At 37.9% G+C, this 27,236-nt stretch overlaps 1 protein-coding gene across 6 annotated transcripts in view; it reads right to left on the reverse strand.

The window, feature by feature from the left end:
* TENM1 (teneurin transmembrane protein 1) overlaps positions 1-27,236 on the reverse strand; it is a 1,037,319-nt gene that overhangs the window by 66,989 nt on the left and 943,094 nt on the right. For all 6 annotated transcript variants that reach the window (XM_053699127.1, XM_053699121.1, XM_053699124.1 and 3 more), the window contains one exon: positions 18,772-19,282. In XM_053699127.1, coding sequence (XP_053555102.1) covers positions 18,772-19,282 — 511 coding nt within the window. The remainder of the gene's footprint in view (positions 1-18,771; positions 19,283-27,236) is intronic.

The raw sequence follows: 27,236 nt of genomic DNA on the forward strand, positions 1-27,236 counted from the left end.
CTCTGCGAGGTCTACAAGAGGATATCTTCATAACAGGGAGGCTTGAGGTGAAGTCAGAGCGACCCATTGATAGAGTTATGGTAACCCAGAAGAGGCTAGAGAGGAAGTAAGTACAACACATTTATGGAGTCATGGTAACCCAGAGGAGGCTATAGCGGGAGTAAGTGCGACAAACTGATAGAGTCATGGTAGCCCAGAGGAGACTAGAGAGGGAGTAAGTACAACACAATGATAGAATGATAGAGTCATAGTAACCCAAAGGATGCTAGAGAAGGAGTAAGTAAAAAACATTGATAGAATCATGGTAACCCAGAGGAGACTAGAGAGGGAGTAAGTATGTCACAATGATAGAATGACAGAGTCATGGTAACCCAGAGGAGGCTACAGAGGGAGTATGTAAAAAACATTGATAGAATCATGGTAACCCAGAGGAGACTAGAGAGGGAGTAAGTATGTCACAATGATAGAATGACAGAGTCATGGTAACCCAGAGGAGGCTACAGAGGGAGTATGTAAAAAACATTGATAGAGTCATGGTAACCCAGAGGAGGCTATAGAAGGAATAAGTGTAACACAATGATAGAGTTATTATAACCCAAAAGAGGCTAGAGATGGAGTAAGTACGACACACTAATAGAGTTATGGAAACCCAGAGGAGGCTAAAGAGGGCGTATGTGTGACACAATGATAGAGTCATGGTAACCCAGAGGAGGCTATAGAGGGAGTAAGTGTAACACAATGATAGAGATATGGTAACCCAGAATAGGCTAGAGATAGAGTAAGTACGACACACTAATAGAGTTATAGTAACCCAGAGGAGGCTAGAGAGGGTGTACATGTGACACAATGATAGAGCTATGGTAACCCAGAGGAGGCTATAGAGGGAGTAAGTGTAACACAATGATAGAGTTATGGTAACCCAGAAGATGCTAGAGATGGAGTAAGTACGACACACTAATAGAGTTATGGTAACCCAGAGGAGGCTAGAGAGGGCGTACGTGTGACACAATGATAGAGTAAAGGTAACCCAGAGGAGGCTATAGAGGGAGTAAGTGTAACACAGTGATAGAGTTATGGTAACCCAGAATAGGCTAGAGATAAAGTAAGTACGACACACTAATAGAGTTATAGTAACCCAGAGGAGGCTAGAGAGGGTGTACGTGTGACATATTGATAGAGTTATGGTAACCCAGAGGAGGCTAGAGAGGGTGTAAGTATGACACATTGATGGAGTCATGGTAACTCAGGTATTGCTGGAGATGGAGTAACAGTCACTGGCATCACTAGGGGTGAGTGAGATTGCAGCAGACTGTACCTCTCACATTTATCTCACTTCTTTTTCAATATCTGTCTGCTACTTCAAGGGCAAGCTCAGTGCTGTCAAATATGGGGGCCCAGCTGATGCTTTCCCCTGCAACGGCCTAAGGAAAAAAACAAAAACATTGTGCTGTTGCATAAAACAACACTGTGGCATGCAGAGAACAATTTAACTCCTTGGCTACCAGAAAAGACTGTAGTTTATTCCCAAACAGTGCATTGCAGTCCTTTTTAGTAGCTATGGTGTTAAACTGTACTCTGCATGCTATCTCTGTTGTTCTGTGAATGCTGCAGGGCAAGAGGTTATATAGGAGGGGCTGATCAGTGGTTAGTTTTGTCTGTAAGAAGCTGCTGGTTTAAAGTTACACATCTCAGCACGGCACTTCAATATTTCTCTAAACAATACTAAATAACATCAAATGTGTAGTGTGTGTTTATATATATATATACACACAGTATATATATATATATATATATATATATATATATATATATATATATATACACACACACACACATATTTATATCTCCAACACTAGAGACAATGATTTTTACAGGCATGTCCGTGAAGGTTCTGGAAGTGGTTCTGATCCCAGGGGTATAGCCGTATTCTCTGGAGTCCTGAAGAGCTATATATATATAGATATGTGTGTATATATATATATATATATATATATATATATATATATATATATGTGTGTATATATATATATATATATATATATATATATATATGTGTATGCATGTGTGTATACATATAAATATATACATAATATATGTGGGTGTGTGTGTATATATACACAGTGGTATCACTGCAGGGGCTGCAGAACAAACACACCCAGGTGTCATGCTCAGAGGAGGGTGACACCATGAATTACTGCACCGGGTGACACCTACCCATGGTAGAGTCATGGTAGGTAAGGAAGTCAGGATGCATAATGGTGGCTGTAAGGCACTGATGTGGGTATGTGACTGAGAGCAACCGACAGTTATTGATCATAACTGGGTATGTTGTTTGATAGAGGGTCTAATGTTGGTTCTTTTTCATCTTATTATTATTACCAAAATTGTTCTATATAAAGGATCCCTTTCTATTATTACTGGCTTAGCGTTTATAAAGGTTTTCCACATCCTGCTTTAGAGTCTTTCTTGCTACAGCCTTTTAATAAAACTCGTACATCTCAGCAATACTTGTGAGCAAGGTTTTGCTTAGTGTTGTTCAGAAGACATAGAAATAGATTTTACAAAATATCTCAATATTAGCAGCTGACTGAGCAGTGTTGATAGTATGATGTGAGAGTGGATATCCTACATTGTGTTAAATAGAAGCCCCTGTTAACTAGTATACTAAATGACAGCACTCTCAAAAAATCACAGCACTCTCATATTTCCGCTTGTGCTGTTGTAACAGTTTTTAAATGAAAGACTAGGAAACATTAATTTATTAAGTATAAAAGCACACAACATCCGTTTTTTCTATGTTGTAGATTTATATTGATTATTTATAAATCTTTTAACATTGAGACGTTTGGGCGTCAGAAAAATTGCATTTTTAAATTTAAATGATTTTCTGTTTTTATGAAAACAGGATTCAGGGCAAGATCTATAAATCTATTTAACTTGGATGCATCAAAAAATATAATTTTACAAAAACAATGCTTAAATTATACAAATGTAGAAACAAAGATGTTTGAGGAAAGGACAACAAAGGAGAACGGTATTTTAACATGTTAAGCTGACTGGCTGTTTACTATTTAGCAATTTCTATGTTTACCACATGATGGCAGTACTAGACTATAAAATCTTCAAACTCCAACGTGTACATTCCAGTTGCATTGTTTCATGACATAGCCCTTAAAATCTGACTGTCACATTGTTATCACTAATTACTTTTGAATTGTTGTATTATTTCTCAAACCCACGTAAAATATATATATACTTCCATGTAAATTAATTGTAAAAAATGTACAATGCAATCTATTTCCACTTTAAATGACAGTAAAGTACTGTGTTTAAAAAGCCACAAGCTTTTCTGTCCAGAGAGAAAACTCTTTCCTAATTATAGGGTAATAATTGTGCTGTGTGGATTTTACCATTTACATATACTGTAAGTGTGGTTTAAAACAGAATTCATATTATAGAGTTGTAAATCCTGTTTGTTTTTATAATCTCAGGCTGTTTTTTTGTTTTGTTTTTCTCTGATACCCACCTGTGTTATTATTATTATCATTTATTTGTATAGCGCTGCCAAATTCCGTAGCGCTGGGTACAGTGATAGGGGTATACAATGACAAAGATTTGTGATAAAATACAAAACATAACAAAATTAAATTAAACAAATCTAGTACAGGAGGAAGAGGGCCCTGCTCCGGAGAGCTCACAGTCTATAGGCTTAGGGTGCAGAGACATAAGGTTGGGGTAGCTTGTTACATTGGGTGTATATGCAGCAATGCGTCAGGCAGTTCATGTACATGTATTAGTTTGGTTCGGATGCGGGATGGAGGAGAGATTGTAAGCCTCTCTGAATAGGTGAGTTTTCAAGGAGCGTCTGAAGCTATACAAGGTTGGAGACAGTCTAATGGAGCGGGGTAGAGAGTTCCAGAGGACAGGACCAGCACGTGCGAAGTCTTGGAGTCGGGAGTGGGACGTAAAGATAACAGGAGTGGAGAGACGTAGGTCAGAGGTTGATCGAAGAGGACAGGATGGGGATATTTCACGATGAGAGAGAGAAATATAGTTGGGAGTTAGACTGTTGAGTGCTTTGTAGGTTAGGGTTAATACTTTAAATTGTATTCTGGAGTGTATGGGGAGCCAGTGTAGAGACTGGCAGAGCGGAGCAGCTGATGTAGATCGTCGATGGATGAGTCTAGCAGAAGCATTCATAATAGATTGGAGGGAGGAGAGGCGGTGTTTTGGAAGGCCATTTAGGAGTAGATTGCAATAATCAATGCATGACAAAATGAGGGAATGAATAAGTATTTTTGTAGTTTTTTGAGTAAGGAAGGGACCAATTCTGGAAATGTTGCGTAGGTGTGAATGGCAGGATTTGGTAAGCGCTTGTATATGTGGGTTGAATGTAAGTGCTGAGTCTAGTGTGACCCTAAGACAGTGTTATGAGGTGGGTCCTTCACAATGTTGCTGTAGGGCCCTGTGGTGTTTATTTGTGCCACTGCATACTCTCTTGAATGTTCATTAGATTTTACAAAGAGTTGTGCCACGGCAGGCATGTGAAGTATAAACTCAGGGGCACATTAACAGTGTCAGCACTGTGTTAACAGAATAGTTAAGAAGCCCATAGCTTTGCCCTTGTTCCCCACGTTGTCACCAGAAGCAAGCACATATACTGCTACTTAGGCTGGAAAATTTCTCTGCCCAAGGAGTTATTACAGCTACTCTATGCAATCGCTGGTGAATCACATAGCAACTAATTAGAAGTTTGCAGTAAATGCAGTATAAGCTTATAGAAAACTATATTACTAGTAAGATAGGGGCACTCTGGGGGAAGGTTTCATCAAATAGCTGCATACATTGACAAAACTGTGTATGCTTAAAGGGACAGTCTACACCAGAATTTTTATTATTTTAAAAAGATAATCCGTTTATTACCCATTCACCAGTTTTGCATATCCAACACAGTTATATTAATATATGTTTTAGCTCTGTGATTACCTTGTATCTAAGCCTCTGCAAACTGCTCCCTATCTCAGTGCTTTTGACAGACATGCAGTTTAGCTAATCAGTGCAGACTCCTAAATAACTCCACAGGAGTGATCACAATGTTATCTATATTACACACATGAACTAGTACTGTCTAGATGTGAAAAACTTTCAAAATGCTCTGAGCTAGGAGGCGGCTTTCAATGGTTTAGAAATCAGTTTGAGGCTACCTAGGTTTAGCTTTTAAAAAATACCACCACGGGAACAAAGCAAATTTGATGAAAAAACTAAATTGGAAAGTTGTTTAAAATTGCATGCCCTATCTCAATCATGAGAATTTAATTTTGACTAGACTGTCCCTTTAAGCTTCCAAAGCAGAAAAAAAGTTCTCATTGGCAAAGAATAGCAAATTGAGGAACATGAATGAAAAAGATAAAAAGAAAAGCAAATACAGTTTTTAAAACAATCTAATTATGCACAGAACTGTCAGTATCAAGTATTACATTCGGACATGTATTTATTAGGGACGTATCTTCCCTTGGAATTTTACTCCTCATAGAAGCATAAGCACCTGTATGAACCACTAACGCCAATGAGTGTTAACCTGATGTGCATCTCATGAGTACAACATGTAACACTGATATGAATTTATTCTGGGCATTTCTGTGAATACCCATGGGTGAGTTTTTATGCTGTATTTGGCCTTTCTGTTCCTTTCTACTAACAGTTTGCTGTCTGGCTCTCCAACACACGAGAATGGCCACTAAATGAGGGAATTAGCCATTGGAAGAGGAGATATTTGACAACAACAATCAGTAACAACATCTGCTACCCCCTTCATATTTGCTGCCTTAGGCCTAAACTTATAAAAAAAAAGGGGCAATAAACACTTTAAGATTATAACATAAACTGTTTAATTAATGTTGAAGCTTTGTAATCAACTTTATTTATTGTCCTCATTTTCCTGTAATTTTAAAATATGCCCCTGATTAAAAAGGGACAGTTAAGTACTTGAGTGCACATGACAGGCTTTATAACTCCAACCCTGTTACACATCTGTCCCTAATTGGTCTCAGAAGAGATAATGAGCTAAAAACTGCACATAATACAAGCTTTGCCAATAAAATAACAGTGTTTTGTGCAGTAACTAGTCTGGATTGGCTGCTCCAAATACGTTATGTGATGAGTGGAGTTTTGATATTGAAAAGCAACTTTAGCAAACTTCACACTCACCTAGCACAGGAAAAATATTGTAATTGCAAGGAGTTCAATGTCCCTTTAAAGGGACATTGCACACTAGATTTTTTGTTGCGTAAATGTTTTGTAGATGATCCATTTGGGGGTGATTTTGTAAAAATGTATAGTTTTGCTTATTTTTTTAATAACATTGTGCTGATTTTCAGACTCCTAGCCAAGCACCAAGGGCGAGATTACATATGCGTCGCAAGCTTCAGTGGAACTGCTGAAACCCGCTCCGTCCATAATTTCACCTCGCACATCAGGGTATCACCTAAACCCGGCCAGCAGTTCATAAAGTGCCGTAAGTCGGATAAACTAGCGATGTCCAGAAATGTGCGTAAATACAAATTTCTGGAGTCGCCAGTGACTTACGGCACTTTAGAAACTGCCGGCACCTAAGAAAATAAAAAAAAGGCAAATCTCCCATAAAAGTCTAACCCTCCTCCTAAAAATAAAGCCGACATGTAAAACCCCTATATCCGCCATCAAACCCACATCGGAACTAATAATAAAAGTATTAACCGCTAAACCGGCAACCCCCACAACATGCCTAATTAAACTATTCACCCCTAATCCACCATTCACCCACATCGCGATCTACCTAATTAAAGTATTAAGTAATAACCCCTAAATCCGCCAACCCCAACATCGCAAACTACCTAATAAATGTATTAACCCCTAATCCGCCATTCACCCACATCGCAAAGTCCCTATTGAAACTATTAACCCCTAATCTGCCATTAACCCACATCGCAAAGTACCTATTAAAACTATTAACCCCTAATCCGCCATTAACCCACATCGCAACAAACCTTATAAATCTATTAACCCCTAATCTGCCAAAACCCACACAATGCAATAATCCTTATAAACTATTAACCCCTAAACCGCCAAACCCGCACAAAGCAAATAACTAATTAAATTACTAAACCCCCTAACCTAACACCCCCTAAATTAACCCCAATTACCTAAAAAAAAAAATACTAAATTACAAACAATTACAATAAAAAAGCTAAGATTACTTAAAAATTAAAAAAACTAATATTAAATTAATCTAAGATTACAAAAACTAAAAAATTCTAACATTACATAAAAATAATAAACCAAAGTATCAAAAATAAACCTAATCCCTATGAAAATAAAAAAGCCCCCCCTAAATACAAACACCCCCTAATCTAATGCTAAACTACCAATAGCCCTTAAAAGGGCCTTTTGTAGGGCATTGCCCTTAGTTAAACAGCTCGTTTTACCTTAAAAAATGCTAAGTTCCCGGTTTAACATTAAAACCCCCCACCCACCAAACCCCCCAAAATAAAAAACCTAACTCTAAAAAATCCTAAACTACCCATTGCCCCTAAAGGGGCATTTGTATGGGCACTGCCCTTAAAAGGGCATTCAGCTCTTTTTCAAAGGCCCATTAAATCCCTAATCTAAAAAAAAACAAACCCTCAAAAAATAAAAAAAAAAGCCTTAGTCTAACCCTCAGATAGGTACTCATGGTTCCTTAAGTCCGGCGGTGAAGTTTTCTTCCAAGCGGCGATATCTTCTATTTTCTTCCAGGAACAAGCCAGCATGGAGCACGTAACTGAAGACCGGTGACCACGTAACTCAAGACCGGCGTCAGCGGAACTGTAGACCGGCGACCGCGGAGCCATGGAGCATGGAGATTGAATTCAAGGTACGCGTTTAAATATGGGGTACCTTGCTTTCCTATTGGCTGATTTGAGTCTTAAAATTCAAATCAGCCAATAGGATGAGACTAGCTACTGAAATCCTATTGGCTGATTTGAACAGCCGGTCTTCAGTTCCGCCGTCGCCGGTCTTCAGTTCTGCGCTTCAACGCCGGACTTCAGGGACCATGAGTACATATCTGGGTGTTAGACTTTTTATTTTTATTTTATTTATTTTTTTAGGTTAGGGTTTTAATGGGCCTTTGAAAAAGAGCTGAATACCCTTTTAAGGGCAGTAAAAGAGCTGAATGACCTTTTAAGGGCAATGCCCATATGAATGCCCCTTTAGGAGCAATGGGTAGTTTCTGATTTTTTAGTGTAAGTTTTTTTTATTTTGGGGGGTTTGGTGGGTAGGGGGTTTTACTGTTAGAGGGGGGACTTAGCATTTATTAAGGTAAAAGAGCTGTTCTAACTTAGGGCAATGCCCTACAAAAAAAAACTTTTAAGGGCTATTTGTAGTTTAGAATTAGATTAGAAGGTGTTATTATTTTTTGGGGGGGGGGGGGGCTTTATTATTTTCATAGGGATTAGCTTTAATTTTTAAAAATTTTATAATTTGGTTTATTATTATATGTAATGTTAGAATTTTTTATTTTTGTAATCTTAGATTAATTTAATCTTAGTTTTTATTATTTTTAAGTAATGTTAGCTTTTTTAGTTTAATTGTTTGCAATTTAGTATTTTTTAATTTAGGTAATTGGAGTTAATTTAGGGGGTGTTAGGTAAGGGAGTGTTAGGTTAGGGGGTTTAGTAATTTAATAAGTTATTTGCGTTGTGGGGATTTGGCGGGTTAGGGGTTAATAGATTTATTAGGTTTGTTGAAATGTGGGTTAATGGCAGATTGGGGTTAATAGGTTAATTAAGTTTATTGCATTGTTGGGGGTGGCGGTTTAGGGGTTAATAGTTTTAATAGGTACTTTGCTAAATGGGGGAATGGCGGATTAGGGGTAAATAGTTTATTAAGGTACATTGTGTTGTGGGGTGATGGCGGTTTAGGGGTTAATCACTTTATTAGGTATATAGCGTTGTGGGGGGTTGGCGGATTAGGGGTTAATAGGTTAATTAGATGATTTGCAATGTGGGGGTTGGCAGATTAGGGGTTAATATAGTTTATTAGTTATTGCGGTGGCGGTTGGCAGTTGACAGGTAGATAGATATTGCGCATGCTTTAGGTGTTAGTTACTATTTTCAGGCGGTAGATAGATATTGTGCATGCGTTAGGTGTTAGTTATTATTTTCAGGGGGCTACAGTGCTCACATACTTAGCACAAGTCTTGCTGTGCTTGCCTATGTCTGGTGAGGTGAAAATGGAGTAAAATTTCTCCATTTTTCGCTGCGTAAGTCCTTGCGCTGAATATGTGATACCGATTTGCTTATAGGAGTAAAAATTGTGGGTAATGGGTGAAATATACGTGTTGCATTTATATGCGGAGCTGTATATGTGATACCAAAACCGCATAAAAACCGGTGTCGCCGGCTTTTGCGGGAAATGCCGTATATCTAATCTTGCCCCAAATATTTAGATGTATACTGATGTATACAGACTTCAGACTGCTTCTGTTTGTATAATGGGTCTTTTCATATTCAGGGGAGGGTTTGCTCTGAGCCCCTTTCAGTGGGTGTCCCAGGCTAATCTCATCAACAGTGCTAAATTGGGAGATTCTAAGTAAGTTTTTAAAAGGTTTTATACTGGATTTGTATATCAGTATCTGTGCATATTATTCTTTATAGTAGTGTCTATTACATGCATTTAAATTAAAATTGGTGTATACTGTTCCTTTAAGTATAAAATAGGAGAGAACGCAGCATGAAATGCTGTAGAAAGACCCAGACTAAGTCTGGGGCATACAGGGCATTAGCCCGGGTGGCAGGGCCAGTGGGCTGTTTCTTTAGCCCCTCACAATTACCACCTTTATTATTTGTGCATGGTATAGGGCCAGCCCTGCCCTTCCTCTTGCTACCTTGCTGTGTCTGCGAGCATGGTCAGGTCCTACCCCATTTGTTTGGGCAGGCATAGGGCAGAGTCCCAAACCCTCCCGCCAGCATTACATCAATATGATCCTCCTGCCAATGGATGACTTTGTAGGCTGCTAGTTTTGTTCCCTGCAGATCTGTCTCCTCTGATGGTTTCTCATTAGTTGTGGGATTGGTCTATGACAGCTTTAGACAGCCTTACATATGGGTAGGCATTTAGTATACACCTAGGGTTGGTAAGTACTATTCATGGCTTATTGCATCTGAATATAGACTGTTCGTGTGGTCAACATGCAGATGTACATTTCACTTTTTTACTACAATTTCAAAATACAGTGACAGTAGGGGAAGAGCAGGCTTAAAATGCATGAGCCTATTTTGTGTCCCAATAAGACCCTATTTGTAGACACAAATACATAGACAAGTTGGGACTATTAAAAACATTGGGCTAGACCCTTTGAGCCTCACTAAAACCAATAGATAGAACTGGATATTACACAAATTTGTAATCATCTACATGAAAAAGCAGCAACATAAAAAAGGGGTTTTTTTGTATTAAAAAAGTTAAATCTAATTAAAATAATATTGAAACTTGAACAAAAGTCAAATGTAATACAACTGATCCACAGCATTTAATTGCTTATTTGTTGATTTAAAAAAAATAAAAATAAAAACATCTGCCACAGCAGACAGGAAATTGCCTCCATGAGGATGAAACAAAATATTTGTTTACACAGGACAGGAATATATTTTTTTTATTGTAATATGTTTAATCTGCTGTCTTTAAAATGCAACACAGAACAACATTGACTTTAATTTCCCTTGATGTCTAGGCAAGTTATAAGCCAAATGATTCTGACTGTATTCACTGCAGGCCACATCACTCACAAATGACTTCACTGAATATTCATAGCTGGCAGGTTTGTGCATTAATGTAGCATGTTACACCCAGTCCTTCTGCTTTGTCACATTTGCAAAACTCAGCAAGACCGATGAGATCAAAAAGACTCATCAATCCATCTTGTTATCTCAAACTGGCGAGATTGATTGAAAATGCAAGTAAAACTAGCAAAGAAATAAGTCCTAAACTTCATGCAAGCAGAATCTAATAGAACCTAAACAGCAATATTAAAATTGTAGCGTAATTAGTAATTGCATTACATTTAGAACTTTCAGCAAATCTGGGTGCCGCCATATTTAAATACAACATTGTAATGTCTGGCTCATTTGAGCGCAAACTATTTACACTTTCATTTTAAAACATTGTTTAGTCACTATTTGCACAAAAACCTTGATTTTCTAAAGCACTTCGCTCAGACATGATTATCTTACAAAGTGTATCAGTACTATGAGGTTCTTCACAGGATTCTGGAAAGGCAAATATTCCCTTTAGAGCTGTTTATTTTGCTACATTCTACATTTCTGTTAGATTGAAAAAGACACATTGGGGTTGATTTAATAAAGTACGGATGGACATGATCCGATGTAGAAGATCATGTCTGCTGCACATCGATAAATGCCCACAGCATCCGCTATCAGCATTTATCATTGCGCCAAGCATTTCTAGTGAAATGCTTGTGCAATACTGCCCCCTGCAAATTCACTGCCAATTTGCTGCTAGCAGGGGGTGCCAATCAACCCGATCATATCCGATTGGGCTAATTGCTGTCCACCGCCTCAGAAGTGGCGGACAAGTTAAGGAGCAGCGATCTTATGACCGCTGCATCTTAACTCTTGTTTCTGGCGAGCCTGAAGGCTTGTGCGGAAACTGCTGCATAAGGCAGCATACGTGGGTTGATAAATAGGTCCTATACAATAAGTAAGAAGGCTAGAAATTGTATTAAAAGTATAATGTAAACATTGTAATGAAAGTATATATTAAAATGTGTATTACAAGTAGGCAGCATAATTTAAATTAAAAGTATGCAGGGAAACTTGTTTTAATGTACACAATACATACTCTAATGCGCAATGTAATTTCAAGTTACAAATTTCAAATTGTACTAAAAGTTAAAAATGTAAATCATGATTGGGTTTTCTAATGTAACATAAGTCTTGTAAGTGGAGACTTCTTTGGGTGTGTCTAAAGTCTTACAGGTCTTATATTATTCTCTAAGCATGCTACACTTGAATGTCTCACAGTTTTATCACTCCAAATATAAATTGGCAAGATTAAAAAACAAACAAACAAAAAAAACAACATATACAAAACTAGAAGTAAGAACAAGTTAATGAACACTGAAATCACCACAATTACTTTTAAGAATCTGTTATGAGTGAAGGGTGCTCATTGTAACCGCCTGGTAACATTCCAGAGTGATATACTTTGTAAGGAAAGTAGCTGCCACTCACCATAACTTCCAGGTTCAGACAATGGCCTCTATTTAACAAAGTCTGGCGGACCTGATCCAACAGTATGGATCAGGTCCGCCAGACCTCGCTGAATACGGAGAGAAATACGCTCTCCGTATTCAGCATTGCACCAACAGCTCACAAGAGCTGCTGGTGCAACGCCGCCCCCTGCAGACTCGCGGCCAATGGGCCGCCAGCAGGGAGGTGTCAATCAACCCGATCGTACTCGATCGGGTTGAATTCTGGCAATGTCTGTCCGCCTGCTCAGAGCTTCATAACTGCTGTTTCTGGTGAGCCTGCAGGCTCGCCAGAAACACGGGGCATTAAGCTCCATTCGGAGCTTGATAGGCCCCAATGTTTTTAGAGACTTGTGTAAGGTGTGCCCCTGCAAGGGTTAGTATGATGATTTCACTCTATGGTGGTGAGTTTTTGAGAATTATGCCCTAATAATTCATAAGAAAAACTTTGCTGTGTTCTGTTAAGCTTGAAACGTCAGTTTGTGACATTTATTGGAGTTCCAGTTTGAAGTATACTGTATTTTCCACTAATATTAGGGCAGATTACAAATGGAGCGGTATTACAAGTTGAAAGTAAAAAGTTTTTGCTTGCACTCTAACCCGATGTGCACAAAAAGCCAAACTTAGAATATCGTGCGTGTTAACGTATTCCCCCAGTAGAAGTAAATGGAGCTAAAAACTGGGGAAAACCTATTTCTGTGCAAACCCGATCGCATATTCAAGTGCGCTAACCCAACACGAAAATAGGAATATTTCCAATTCCAATGTTCTTCATATAGAAGAATATGTTCTATTTACTCATAAATCCATATTTCTACATATATTTGATGGTATTTTGGTAAATATATATCTATACCTGTGTATGTATATATATATATATATATATATATATATATATATATATATATATAAAAAGGTATATATAGATATATATACAGGGAGTGCAGAATTATTAGGCAAGTTGTATTTTTGAGGATTAATTTTATTATTGAACAACAACCATGTTCTCAATGAACCCAAAAAACTCATTAATATCAAAGCTGAATATTTTTGGAAGTAGTTTTTAGTTTGTTTTTAGTTTTAGCTATTTTAGGGGGATATCTGTGTGTGCAGGTGACTATTACTGTGCATAATTATTAGGCAACTTAACAAAAAACAAATATATACCCATTTCAATTATTTATTTTCACCAGTGAAACCAATATAACATCTCAACATTCACAAATATACATTTCTGACATTCAAAAACAAAACAAAAACAAATCAGTGACCAATATAGCCACCTTTCTTTGCAAGGACACTCAAAAGCCTGCCATCCATGGATTCTGTCAGTGTTTTGATCTGTTCACCATCAACATTGCGTGCAGCAGCAACCACAGCCTCCCAGACACTGTTCAGAGAGGTGTACTGTTTTCCCTCCTTGTAAATCTCACATTTGATGATGGACCACAGGTTCTCAATGGGGTTCAGATCAGGTGAACAAGGAGGCCATGTCATTAGATTTTCTTCTTTTATACCCTTTCTTGCCAGCCACGCTGTGGAGTACTTGGACGCGTGTGATGGAGCATTGTCCTGCATGAAAATCATGTTTTTCTTGAAGGATGCAGACTTCTTCCTGTACCACTGCTTGAAGAAGGTGTCTTCCAGAAACTGGCAGTAGGACTGGGAGTTGAGCTTGACTCCATCCTCAACCCGAAAAGGCCCCACAAGCTCATCTTTGATGATACCAGCCCAAACCAGTACTCCACCTCCACCTTGCTGGCGTCTGAGTCGGACTGGAGCTCTCTGCCCTTTACCAATCCAGCCACGGGCCCATCCATCTGGCCCATCAAGACTCACTCTCATTTCATCAGTCCATAAAACCTTAGAAAAATCAGTCTTGAGATATTTCTTGGCCCAGTCTTGACGTTTCAGCTTGTGTGTCTTGTTCAGTGGTGGTCGTCTTTCAGCCTTTCTTACCTTGGCCATGTCTCTGAGTATTGCACACCTTGTGCTTTTGGGCACTCCAGTGATGTTGCAGCTCTGAAATATGGCCAAACCGGTGGCAAGTGGCATCTTGGCAGCTGCACGCTTGACTTTTCTCAGTTCATGGGCAGTTATTTTGCGCCTTGGTTTTTCCACACGCTTCTTGCGACCCTGTTGACTATTTTGAATGAAACGCTTGATTGTTCGATGATCACGCTTCAGAAGCTTTGCAATTTTAAGAGTGCTGCATCCCTCTGCAAGATATCTCACTATTTTTGACTTTTCTGAGCCTGTCAAGTCCTTCTTTTGACCCATTTTGCCAAAGGAAAGGAAGTTGCCTAATAATTATGCACACCTGATATAGGGTGTTGATGTCATTAGACCACACCCCTTCTCATTACAGAGATGCACATCACCTAATATGCTTAATTGGTAGTAGGCTTTCGAGCCTATACAACTTGGAGTAAGACAACATGCATAAAGAGGATGATGTGGTCAAAATACTCATTTGCCTAATAATTCTGCACTCCCTGTATATGTATATATATATATATATATATATATATAAATAGGAATATATATTTTAAAAAACATAGAACATATTCTGCTATGTGCAGAACATTGGAATGTGAAATATTTACAATAAATACACAGTATAACACTTTATTAAAATGAATATCACATAAAAATGATTTTTACATGTTTTCATCTACTTGACTGCAAATGGCTCCAATTCACTTATATGTATGTGTATATATGTGTACATATGTATTTATGTGTTTATATGTGTATACAGTATATGTCTGTAAATACATATTTACACATATCAATACATAAATACATATGCACTCAAATCTAGACCTTGTAAAGTATGTTTAATTTGTTTTGTGAGACTTTTGTGTTTAGTGAAACAGTTAACCAGAGCTCTGAGAACACTCTATCCCAATGCACGTTAAACTCAATTGCACTCAAGCGATCGCGACGCACACAAATAGCCGCGATAATCCCCTTATTGCTCGTGTGTAACTGTTACTGCGCTACTCGTAATCTGGCCCATATATTTTAAAGCTCTTAAAATCTAAACTTTTAAACTGTAACAGGGGATGGAACAAGCAAGATAAAGCTGAACATACGACTATTATTATTTTCATCGGTTAGACACAGTAGTTTATAGACTGTTCTAAAATGTGAACTTTAATGTCAAAGCAATTTTTATTTTACATTAAATTTCTCAGACATAGGAAACATTTTATAACTTCTTATAAATATCAACAACATAAATAAGGAAGTTGTTAAAAAACGAAAAAAGAAAAATAATATTTTGCTTTAAAAAGGTTACAAACAAGATTTAATGTAATCTGAAATCTTTTCTTTTTTTTTTCACATAAAGGGTCATTACTGTTGGAAAATTACATGCTCTAATTTGTTAGAGCATATCATTTAAGACTAGTGACCCTGCAATTCTATGTGTTTAAACTCCACAAAAGAATAATCACATAGTAGAAGTATTGCTTGGGACCCACAGAGCACTGCTGCTCCTGACCAGAAACTGCTGCTGATCCAATCAGCAATGTTAGTCAGTTGACTGTGAGGGTGATGGGGGACTTGTGGACCGTGACCCAATATTGTTTGGTTGGGGGGATGGGTGTGCAGTGGGTGTGCAGTAGGAAGGATGAAAATGACAAACATGGAAAATAAGTCAGGGTGTGTAATGGATGGAGCGTGGGTAAAAACATTTGACCTGACAGGGGGTAAGGCAGGTGGTAAAACCTTTCAATCCATTACACGCTCTCAATATCGGGCGGTTAGTAGCTATGCATACAATGGATTTTATTCAAAAAGACTTATTTTTTTAAACAATTTCGCTTAATTTTGTAGTGTTTTCTAGACTTTAGTGCAGGTCCTGGGAGCCGAGCACACTAAGGGGTCAGTTTATCAAGCTCCGTACATAAAGACCGCTGCTCCATAACCTGTCTGCCTGCTCTTAGGCTGCGGACAGAAATCAACCCGATCGATTACGATCGGGTTGATTGACACCCCATGCTAGCGGCCAATTGGCCGCGAATCTGTAGGGGCCGTATTGCCCCAGCATTTCACAAGAACTGCTGGTGCAATGATAAATGCAGACAGCGTATGCAGCAGACATGATACGCTACATTGTATCATGTCTGTCCACACTTTAATAAATATACCCCTAAGCCTCCTGTTAGCACGGCCAGGGTTTTGTAAGCCTCCTGTTAGCACGGCCATGGTTTTGGAAAGAAGAGATTTAGGTTAGCGCTCTCTCCAGAGCATGTTAGGGTAAGTATGTAGCTACAGGTGAACTTTTCACCTGTAGCTTTGAAACATTTACACTCGTTTTAACAAACAAATGTAAATGTTAAACCGAATAGTGCAGGGAACGAATATTCAGGGAAACAAATGTCCTCGAATATACATTACGAGCATTTTGTTCGAAACAAATTCCCCTGCACATCCCTAGTATTTTCTCACATACTCAAAAAGAAATGCAGGTAAAATACATGGCCGGTTATATGTGCTAATGGAAATGAGTTTTCAGGCTGCGCTTGCAGAAAACAAATAGCAAAATTAGGGTGTTTTTATTTTCAGCATTTTTTAGGTATTTTGAAGCATTTTTTTTTACTTAAAGGCACAGTCTAGTCCAAAAAAAACTTTCATGATTCAGATAGGGCATGTAATTTTAAACAATTTTCCAATTTACTTTTATCACCAATTTTTCTTTGTTCTCTTGGTATTCTTAGTTGAAAGCTTAACTTAGGAGGTTCATATGCTAATTTCTTAGACCTTGAAGGCCGCCTCTTAAGAATGCATTTTAACAGGTTTTTCACCACTAGAGGGTGTTAGTTCATGTTTTTCATATAGATAACACTATGCTCATGCACGTGAAGTTACCTGGGAGCCATCACTGATTGGCTAAACTGCAAGTCTGTCAAAAGAACAAATAAAGGGGCAGTCTGCAGAGGCTTAGATACAAGATAATCACAGAGGTAAAAAATATATAAATATAACTGTGTTGGTTATGCAAAACTAGGGAATGGGTAAACAAGGGATTATCTATCTTTTAAAACAATAACAATTCAGGTGTAGACTGTCTCTTTAAGAGGTCTTTGTGCCTACAGACATGAAAGATGTAATCTTTAATTGGATCAAAAATACAATTTTGCATTATGCTTATACAAGTACTTTTTTCCCCCTCACTGCCATCCAGGGCCAGCTCACTATATTTTGCTGCCTGGGTCCGAGAATGAAATGATGCCCCCCCAGTAGCCACATTACTGATTAGCATATCAACCTACTAGCCTGGCCATTTACCTTACTAAGCCTACCTGCTTACCTGCATGCAACTAATGTTTATGCACCATTGCGCAATAAGTGAGAAGGTAGTTAGGGAAGAGATGTCCTTGTCCCACCTTGAATGTTGCCCCTGTCCAGTTTTGTGTCTTTGTGCATGATGAGGTTATACTGCTGGGAGCCTGTAACTTCCCCCACGGAGACACAGAAGTGGTCTGGGTCTGACAGTGACTGACTCAGTCAATGAAGTGCTGCCCCTTTATTAAGTGCTGCTTGGGTCCATTGGGCCCACTTGGTCCCATGGTTGAGCCGGCCCTGCTGTTGTCTATTTCCTCCACTGCTTACAATGGTACTTGCCCGCAAGTAGATGCCGAAGATTTGCAATGACAACTCAAGCCTCTTTGTATTCTAGCTTGCTTTTTTAACGCATTCCAAGCCAATATGTCTGCCTAGAGAGTGTAATATTGCAAGCATGTATATTTTCTTGCAACATTTCACGTTTCAGTCGACCAGCGGCATATATCAGTCTGGACTATATGTATTATATCATATATTGTGGGTCACATATATTTCTGCCCATCTTTATACACAAGCACTGTATAAAAAACACACAAAACACAAATATACTTTATATAACTTAGTCATAAACTGTAGTCCTTTCATTTAAAGGGACATTATAGGCAAAACTAGACGTTCATGATTCCAATAGGGCATGCAATTTTAAACAACTTTCTTTTATCATCAAATTTGCTTTGCTCTCTTGGTATTCTTTGTGGAAAGCTAAACATAGGTAGGCTCATATGCTAATTTTTAAGATGTTGAACTGCCTCAGCTCAGAGCATTTTGACAGTTTTTGATAGTTAGACACTGTTAGTTCATGTGTGGCATATAGATAACAGTGTGTTCACTCCCCTTGAGTTATTTAAGAGTCAGCAATGATTGGCTAAAATGCAAGTCTGTCAAAAGAACTGGGATAAAGGGGCAGGCTGCAGAGGCTTAGAAACAAGGTAATCAGCGAGTTAAAAAGTATATTAATATAACTATGTTGGTTAAGCAAAATTGGGGAATGGGTAATAAAGGGATTATCTATATTGTAAACAATAAAAAATATATTTTTATATGTTTCTTTTACATATACTAAATATAAGACATAATTTTTCTATATACATATGATATATATATACTTAAAATGAATATATATAACTTACTCATAAACTGTAGTCCAACCATTCTCATTACTTTTGGTTGCCAGAAGACCAGTGTTTCCATGATATGTCATCAGTGCCACATTGTATCCTTGTGCTGAAATTCTTTTTAGTACCCCATTGCTGCTAATAGTGAGCCAGTACACTTGACCTCCGGGTACCACTAACCACAAGGGCATTCCCCCTGCATCTCTGCGAATATGAACTGAATTACCATTGCTGCTTGTGATAGAATTGATATCCCCATCTCCATTGTAGGTGAAATTGTATATATAGTCTCTAGTTATTAGATGCAATGTGTGGAGGTGGGTGCCATTGGTGCTGAACTGATACAGTTCTTGGTCTGCTGGAGAAGCCACTTCATAAATATTCATAGAATTCAGATGAGGTTTGTTTCTGCTAACTGCACGGATTCGTATGTTGCCAAGGTCTGCTATGTAGAGAGTACCATCTGGAGACACGGCTAAAGAAGAGGGAGCTTTCAGCCTGGCATCTTTTGCAAATCCACCATCCCCTAGAGAAAAAAAATAGCAATTTTATTAATCTGTAAAATAACTGTGTGTTTCAAGAACCATGGGGAAAAAAGGTATTAAACTGGTATAAGTTAATTGATATTCTACATATATTTTAAAAGTATTTCTTCAAAAGGTATCATTTTCAAATTGTATCAGAAAAGATTAGCAGTATGATACAATTATCTCAGCAATGCCGATTTCAGGATATTCAAAGTCCTGCTGATTTAAAAATTGTTCCTGTTTTTTTTTTTTTGGTTAAATACCCAGAGCCATGACAGCTGCGGTAGTTCCCTTATCAGCAATCTAATCACTGAACTGCTCCAATTATATGCAAATAAAGAATTGTGAATATTAATGAAAAAGTGCTGAAAATTCAGATTTGGAAAATAGTTACAGTTAAGTAGTGCTTTAATCTGACATAACTGAAATGCAAGTTTGTATATGAATAAAAGACGGCTGTGTGTTTTTCATGTGCATAACACCATTTTGAGGTTTAAAATCTATATTGAATGATTCTTACTGAAAGACAAATCTTATGAAAATTTGTCTCAAGAAGTGACTTTTACAAAAAATATAAAGAGACATCCTAATGCAAAAATGTCATCAACTAGTTTGTTACAGTGTGTCATTTTAGTTTTAGTGAGCTTACTATGTGGCCAATTTAACAAATGTTTTGCGGACCTGATCCGACAGTGACATCGCTGAATGGGCCGCCAGCAGGGGGTGTCAATTCCGGCGATTCCTGACCGCCTGCTCAGAGCAGGCGGACAGGGTTATGGAGCAGCAGTCTTTGTGACTCGCCAGAAACACGGGCCCTCAAGCACCATTCAGAGTTTGATAGATAGGCCCCTATGTGTTTAACCATTGCAAAAGGGTTAAAAACATAGTTAAAGTCTTGCTCAGAGGATTCAAGCTTTGGATCTCTTGAGCAGAACACATCCACTGATTGATGGGGTCAAGCAAATGCTTCTTGTTATGGGCTCACTGGCTGTATCAGGCATTTTTGTAGCTCTGGAGCTGTACTTTATCTATGTGTTTAATTTGTTTGTGGGAATTAAACACAGAGGGGCCAATTGTTGTAGTTTGTCTAAGTCTCCCATTCCAAACCATTAGAGTTTGCCATATTTAAAGGACGTATTCAGCTAAGGGGAATCCTGGATTTCTTTTCTATGGGATATCAATCCATTAGATAGGCTAATGTTTGCGTTTGTTATGCTGCTCAAAAATTAATACAATAGAAACAGAAAATATGTTTTTCTTATGCTTGAACTGGAGTAAAAGAGAATTTGCTTGCAGGTCTTTTACAAATCAGTTATGATCATCTATAATCAGCAAATGTGAAATGTGTTGCATCATTTCCAGCAGGAGTTTTTACATGTTGGACTATTTTTCTACAATGAGTGACTGGTTGCATCCTTTTTGGTGCAACTGGCCATTTACATTATGTTCATTTTTGCATCCATTGATTGCCACAATAATTCAGATGAGCCTGTTGCTTCTGTAGTTGATCTGTGATCCTGGGTGTGCTAATATATTGATACTTTGGTTCTAATATCCACCTGAACTCTGCCTGGTGAATCAACTGCATTTCTTGGCTGTGAGATAGCTGATCTTTTGGCTACGTCTCTGACTATTTTCTCTGACTTTTTACCTGTCTGAACCTTGACTGTTCGACTGTCTTCTACTTCTACTGTGACTTCACCAACAATGTTCTAAGTGGTTTAAATGCATTACAGCATTTTCCTATTAAATCTTTATGTCCCTTTAAATAGGAAATACAGTCTAAAATCTTCTATTGTACAAGTTTAACATTGTAAAGATCCAAAGAAAAGTCTAATATTTAGAAAACATACAATTATCCCTCAGCACAAGTTCACATACGGTCACAAATGGTCAACAAACTCATCTTTGCTTTCACTTTATTATGTTTAACCCCTTGGCTGCTATTTTTAATCTAAAGGCTTAATTAGCGCATGTCTTGCCATCGAGGTGAGGTTGCGCTATAGCCAAATGCCTCTTGGAGTGACATATTTCACTGCTAGTGGTAAGACCAGTGCTATTACAGGAACAACAAAAAAAGCACGCACACACGCAAAGTACAAGGTACGTAATGCCATTAAGGGGTTAAAGTTGCTGGGGGGGTTTTATAACTCAGGGCTTCCCCAGCTGTATTTAGTGCAATCAAGTTAACCCTGAGGGGGAAGATAAGGCACCTATAATCATAATTGGGTATTGAAAAAAAAAGTTGTCACAGTGCATACTCCAGCACTATAAAGGCCGGTGTAGTGTCGAAATCTGCAATATGGAGAATAAAAGCGCACAATGCAATAGTATAATTCTCCCACCCGGATCAATGTGAGCACTCGGATGCCTTCAATGCGTAGGTCGCTTAGTGACAGTAGTGCGAGTCAGGCAACCCGATGGAATGTGCAACCGTGACGAAGGAGGTGTCTCTAGCAGGTGATTGGTGGTCAACCAGTCACATGTGCGCTGAGGAATGTGGTGACATTCCGTCGGGTTCGCAGATTTCTACACTACACCGACGGTAACAGAAAGCTGCAGAATAACTAGGATGCAAAATTAAGTTCTGTTTGGGTGTTAAAGGGATAGTATAGTTATAAAAAATGTTTAATTAAAAACCTTTGAAATATACTTTAATTATTTTATTGCCCCCTCTTCATATAATTTAGCTTTGAAAATTGAGCAATTTGTAATTCTCATAACTTGAAATGCACCCTGCTGAATTCTCAAAGCTAACCCTGCTACATTAGTGTGTCTCAGCTCCAGACCTCAAGAACCCCTAACAGGCCAAATTTTCATGATATCTGAATTAGAGCGCAGCTGAAATAAACAGCTAATTAGTAACCATGTTTACTAACTTGTTCTCACTTAGTTGATTATTTCACCTGCGCTTTAGTTCAGATATAACTGGCCTGCTAGGGGTACTTAAAGGCAATTAGGGGCAGGCATGTACCACAGTGTTTTTCAACTCCAGTCCTTAAAGTGACATATTGTATACTGTAAAATAGTTTTTCTCTTAAAGTGTTTCCAATTACTTTTTTATCAACTGCAGAGTGTCACGCCGCGCTGCTCTAGCTAGGGGCGCAGCATCTCCTTCCCTGCTCATTCCCAGGGGCTGTGTCAGGTACAGATGCGCGCAGCGCTGACGTCATCGCTGCACGCTCCTCTCTCTCTCATGCCAGTCCTGACGCCTGTGGCGCGAATCCTGCGTCTATGTAAGTCTTTTCAAAACGATCTATCACTGCCCAAGTGTAGGTGTTACTTTGTGTTGTGCTTGTCTGACTACTCTGCCTGTTAACCCCTAAATTGCTGGATTGATATACCGATGCTGAACTCTACCTGTCTGACCTCTCTGCTTGTTTAACCCCTATTGTCCTGAATCGCCTCTCTGTTGCCAAACCCTACCTGCCTGACCATTCTAGTGGCTTACCCTTGGACTGCTTTACCGTTGCCAAACCCTCCCTGCCTGACCATTCTAGTGGTATACCCTTGGACTGCTTTACCGTTGCCAAACCCTGACTGACTGACTGACTGACCATTCTAGTGGTTTACCTTTGGACTGCTTTACTTTGGTCAAACCTTGCCTGCCTTTCTATGATTCCCTGCCTGTTGCCGCTGTAGACCATCCTGCCAGTGGTGAGTGCCGCTTACCTCATCTTACAAACTTTCTCTGCTCTGGGATATTCCCTATCATTCCGGCTCGACGCCAGGATAAGAAGGCTACTGGCCGAGTTCGGTCCTGATAGTGGAGTATCCCACAAGCATTACACAGAGTATGAAATGTATGAGAATTTAAGGTTAATTTAAGGTTTATTTGTGTAATCTGGAGCAACTGCGTGATGCTATCATGTTAATCTGGACCAAAATGTCTGAGGAATGTTTCCAACGCCTTGTTGAATCTATGCCACAAAGAATTAAAGGGACAGTCAACCATAGAATTGTTATTGTTTTAAAAGATAGATAATCCCTTTATTACTCATTCCCCAGTTTTGCATAACCAACACAGTTATATTAATGTACTTTTTACCTTTGTGATTACCTTGTATCTAGGAACCTTCTTCCAGCCCCCTGATCACATGACTGTGACTGTGTATTATCTATTGTCTTAAATTTAGCATTGCATTGTGCTAGATCTTAAATAACTTTCTGTGCCTGAACACAGTGTTATCTATATAGCCCACGTGTACTTTCTGTCTCTTTGTGTTGAAAAGAGATTTAAAAAGCATGTGATAAGAGGCAGCCCTCAAGGGCTTAGAAATTAGCATATGAGCCTACCTATGTTTAGTTTAAACTAAGAATACCAAGAGAAAAAAGCAAATTTGATGATAAAAGTAAATTGGAAAGTCAATTAAAATTAAAAGTCCTATCTGAATAATGAAAGTTTAATTTATACTTGACTGTCCCTTTAAGGCAGTTCTGAAGGCAAAAGGGGGTCCAACCTTATACCTAATAAAGTGGCCGGTGAGTATATATACACTTCTTTACTTTATATCTCTCTGTAAACCAAAGACCAATACTTGGAAAGAACAATAGAAAATAATCATGTTATTACCTTATCTTCTATACCCCACTAGTAGTGTAATTTCTTCTGATGGCTTTGTTAACACAGCTTATCTATAGCTATGACCTAAGGCCATAAACTTTCAGACTAGGTGAGGATACCACAGGCTAAATCAACTATTTCAAATATCAATATAAGTGCAAAGGAAATATGTGTAAACAATTTATTACACTCCTGCAGGTAAAGTGGATTCTTGGGAACAAATGAAAGGGGAGAACATGTTTTAGTAAACTGTCCCTTTAAGGACTGGAGTTGAAAAACACTGTGGTTCATACCTGCCCCTAATTTGCTTTATCAGATAACCACTGCAAAACAATGCATTCTATACTAATTTTATTGCAGAAGCTAAAACACAAATTAGTTTTTCCAAATAAGGCAAATGGTGGTTGGAGTTCTGTTTATTGATAAACAATTGCAGTAAACAGTATGTTAATGTGTTTTAAAAACATTAAAGGGACAGTCTACTCCAAAAATGTTATTGTTTAAAATGACAGTCTACAATAAATTGTTATTGTTTAAAAAGATAGCTAATGCCTTTACTACCCATTCCCCAGTTTTGCACAACCAGCACTGTTAATATTAATATACTTTATAACGTTGAAAACTCTAAATTTCTGTCTGTTTCTAAGCAACTATAGACAGCCTCTTAACTACATGTTTTTGTATTTGCTTTTCACAACAGGAGACTGCTAGTTTATGTGGGCCATATAGATAACATTGTGTTCATGCCCGGGGAGTTATTTAAGAGTTAGCACAACACAATACTAACTTTAATTCAATAGGTAATAAATACAAAGTCATGTGATCAGAGGGCTGTCAGAAGATGCTTAGATACAAGGTAATCACAGAGGTAAAAAGTGTATTAATATAACTGTGTTGGCTGTGCAAAACTGGGGAATGGGTAATAAAGGGATTATCTATCTTTTAAAACAATACAAATTATATTGTAGACTGTCCCTTTAAAAACATAGATAATCCCTTTATTACCCATTCCCCAGTTTTGCACATCGAACATGGTTATATTAATATACTTTTTACCTCTGCAATTACCTTGTATCTAAGCTTATTTTGACAGCCCCCTGATCACATGGCTATTTATTATCTATTGACTTGCCTTTTAGCCAATTACTCATAAATAACTCCACGGACCTAAACACAATGGTATCTATATGGCCCACATACACTAGCAGTCCCCTGTTGTAAAAAGCAAATAAAAAAGCATGTGATAAGAGGTTGTCTGTAGTGGCTTAGAAACAGGCAGACATTTAGAGGTTTAAATGTTTTAAAGTGTAGTAATATAACAATGTTGATTGTGCACGCTGGGGAATGGGTAGTAAAGGTGTTATCTATCTTTTAAAACAATAACAATTTTGGTGTTAACTGTCCCTTTAAGACTTGGCTGATATGTTGTTCTATAGACCAGTGTTTTTCAACCAGTGTGCCGTGGCACACTAGTGTGCCGTGAGAGATCCTCAGGTGTGCCACGGCAGACTGACAACAGTGTGACATATTTTTTAAACTTTGCTTGTTTTTTACTCCCAGTGCAGGGGTAGTTTGTAGGAGGCATGGCATAACAGCACAATACATACAGTATGTGTTTGTGTGTATGTGTATATATATGCTGTATTAGGCTACAATGTGTGATTTTTTTTTAAATTTTGGGATGGTGGTGTGCCACAGGATTTTTTAATGTAAAAAAGTGTGCCACGGCAAAAAAAAAGGTTAAAAAATCACTGCTATAGACACACAACAGAAATCCCTAATAACAAGTTGTTTACTGTCCCTATAATGGTGATTTAGGATCAACAATGTTACTAATATTAAAAGGATCCAGGGCTGTCATTAGTATATAGCACATTAAGAATAGTTGAAGGCACAGGTCTAACATTTTGTTTTCATTCACATACCTGTGACGTATATGCAGCACGCACATTGTTTTAATACAATATACAAGCATCTATTAGCAAGAAGTAAATAAGGCACTTTTATACTGAAATGAGTGATCAGGTTCAAGGGGATCACAAAATGAATTAAAACTGAAAATATAATATAATGATTAAATACCATAAATGAATTTTAAAAGCTCAGATGTAGATAAACTTTCACCATCTTATGTACTATAGCGACATCATATGTAAGGTTAATGGATAGTTTATTCGCTACTGAGCTAAGGTACAGCGGTAAAATGGAAAATGTGTAATCTGCGTTGTTTTCATCGCTGATATCCTTGAAAAACTTAATATTCATTGTCATATAATGTACTTTGGGTATTAAAGCTAAACCATTTAGTTAAATAATGTTTAAAATATTATTGGACTTCTTATACTTGTGTGCTAAAAAATAAAAGTAACTCAGTCCATTCCATTCATGAAAAAGATAAATGAGTTATCTTTATCTATACTAGATTTAATAAAAACTGTGAACCTAATAGCTTGTGAAAAATATTAACACAACATCACAGTTAAAGGGATATAAAACCCAACATTTTTTTTTCATGATTCAGATAGAGCATGCCATTTTTAATAACTTTCTAATTTACTATTATCACATTCTCTTGGTATCCTTTGTTGAATATCATAGACGTAAACTCAGGAGTGTGCATGTGTCTGCAGAACTTTATGGCATCAGCTTTGCAAGAATATTATCTATGGCAGCAATATTTCCTACCATGTATTGTTCAGCAAAGAATACCATGGGAACAAAGCAAATTTGATAACATAAGTTTTCTGGGTTTCATATCTTAAAGGGACACTTACGTTTTATAATTCAGAGCAAGCAATTTACTTCCATTATCAAATTTTGCACAGTCTTTTTATATTCACACTTTCTGGGGAACAAGATCCTACTGAGCATGTGCACAAGCTTACAGGGTATATGTATACTAGTCTGTGATTGGCAGATGTCTGTCACATGATACAGGGGGCCAGCAAATGGGAGAAAAAATAAATTTGTCAGAAGAAAAATCTACAGATTTCTTGAAATTCAGAGTGTGTTAGAGGTGTTAATTCATTGTCTTTTTATTATACACTTGATAATTATGCAATTCTACTGCATTGAGTGGTCCATTGTAATCAGTGAAGCTGAATTCATTGTGTAACAGTTAACTTCTTGGTGAAATAGGTTCCAGTGTGAAGAATACCGGCATCACAAAATGGAGTCTTTATGAGTTCCGCATGCTGCGCATAGGTGTACGTAACAATCCTGACCACATCTCTAGAGACACTTCTCACTCTATCCAGACTGCCTACTGTAACTAAAGATAACTACAAACATTTACATAAATGTGTCTTTCCTACGTGTTGCAGTTGAAATGATTGTTTTTGCCTCATGCGTCTCACATTTAATGTGCGAGATATCAGGTACTTAAACAG

The sequence above is a fragment of the Bombina bombina genome, chromosome 1 (assembly GCF_027579735.1).
Source record: "Bombina bombina isolate aBomBom1 chromosome 1, aBomBom1.pri, whole genome shotgun sequence".
NCBI classification, from domain to species: domain Eukaryota; kingdom Metazoa; phylum Chordata; class Amphibia; order Anura; family Bombinatoridae; genus Bombina; species Bombina bombina.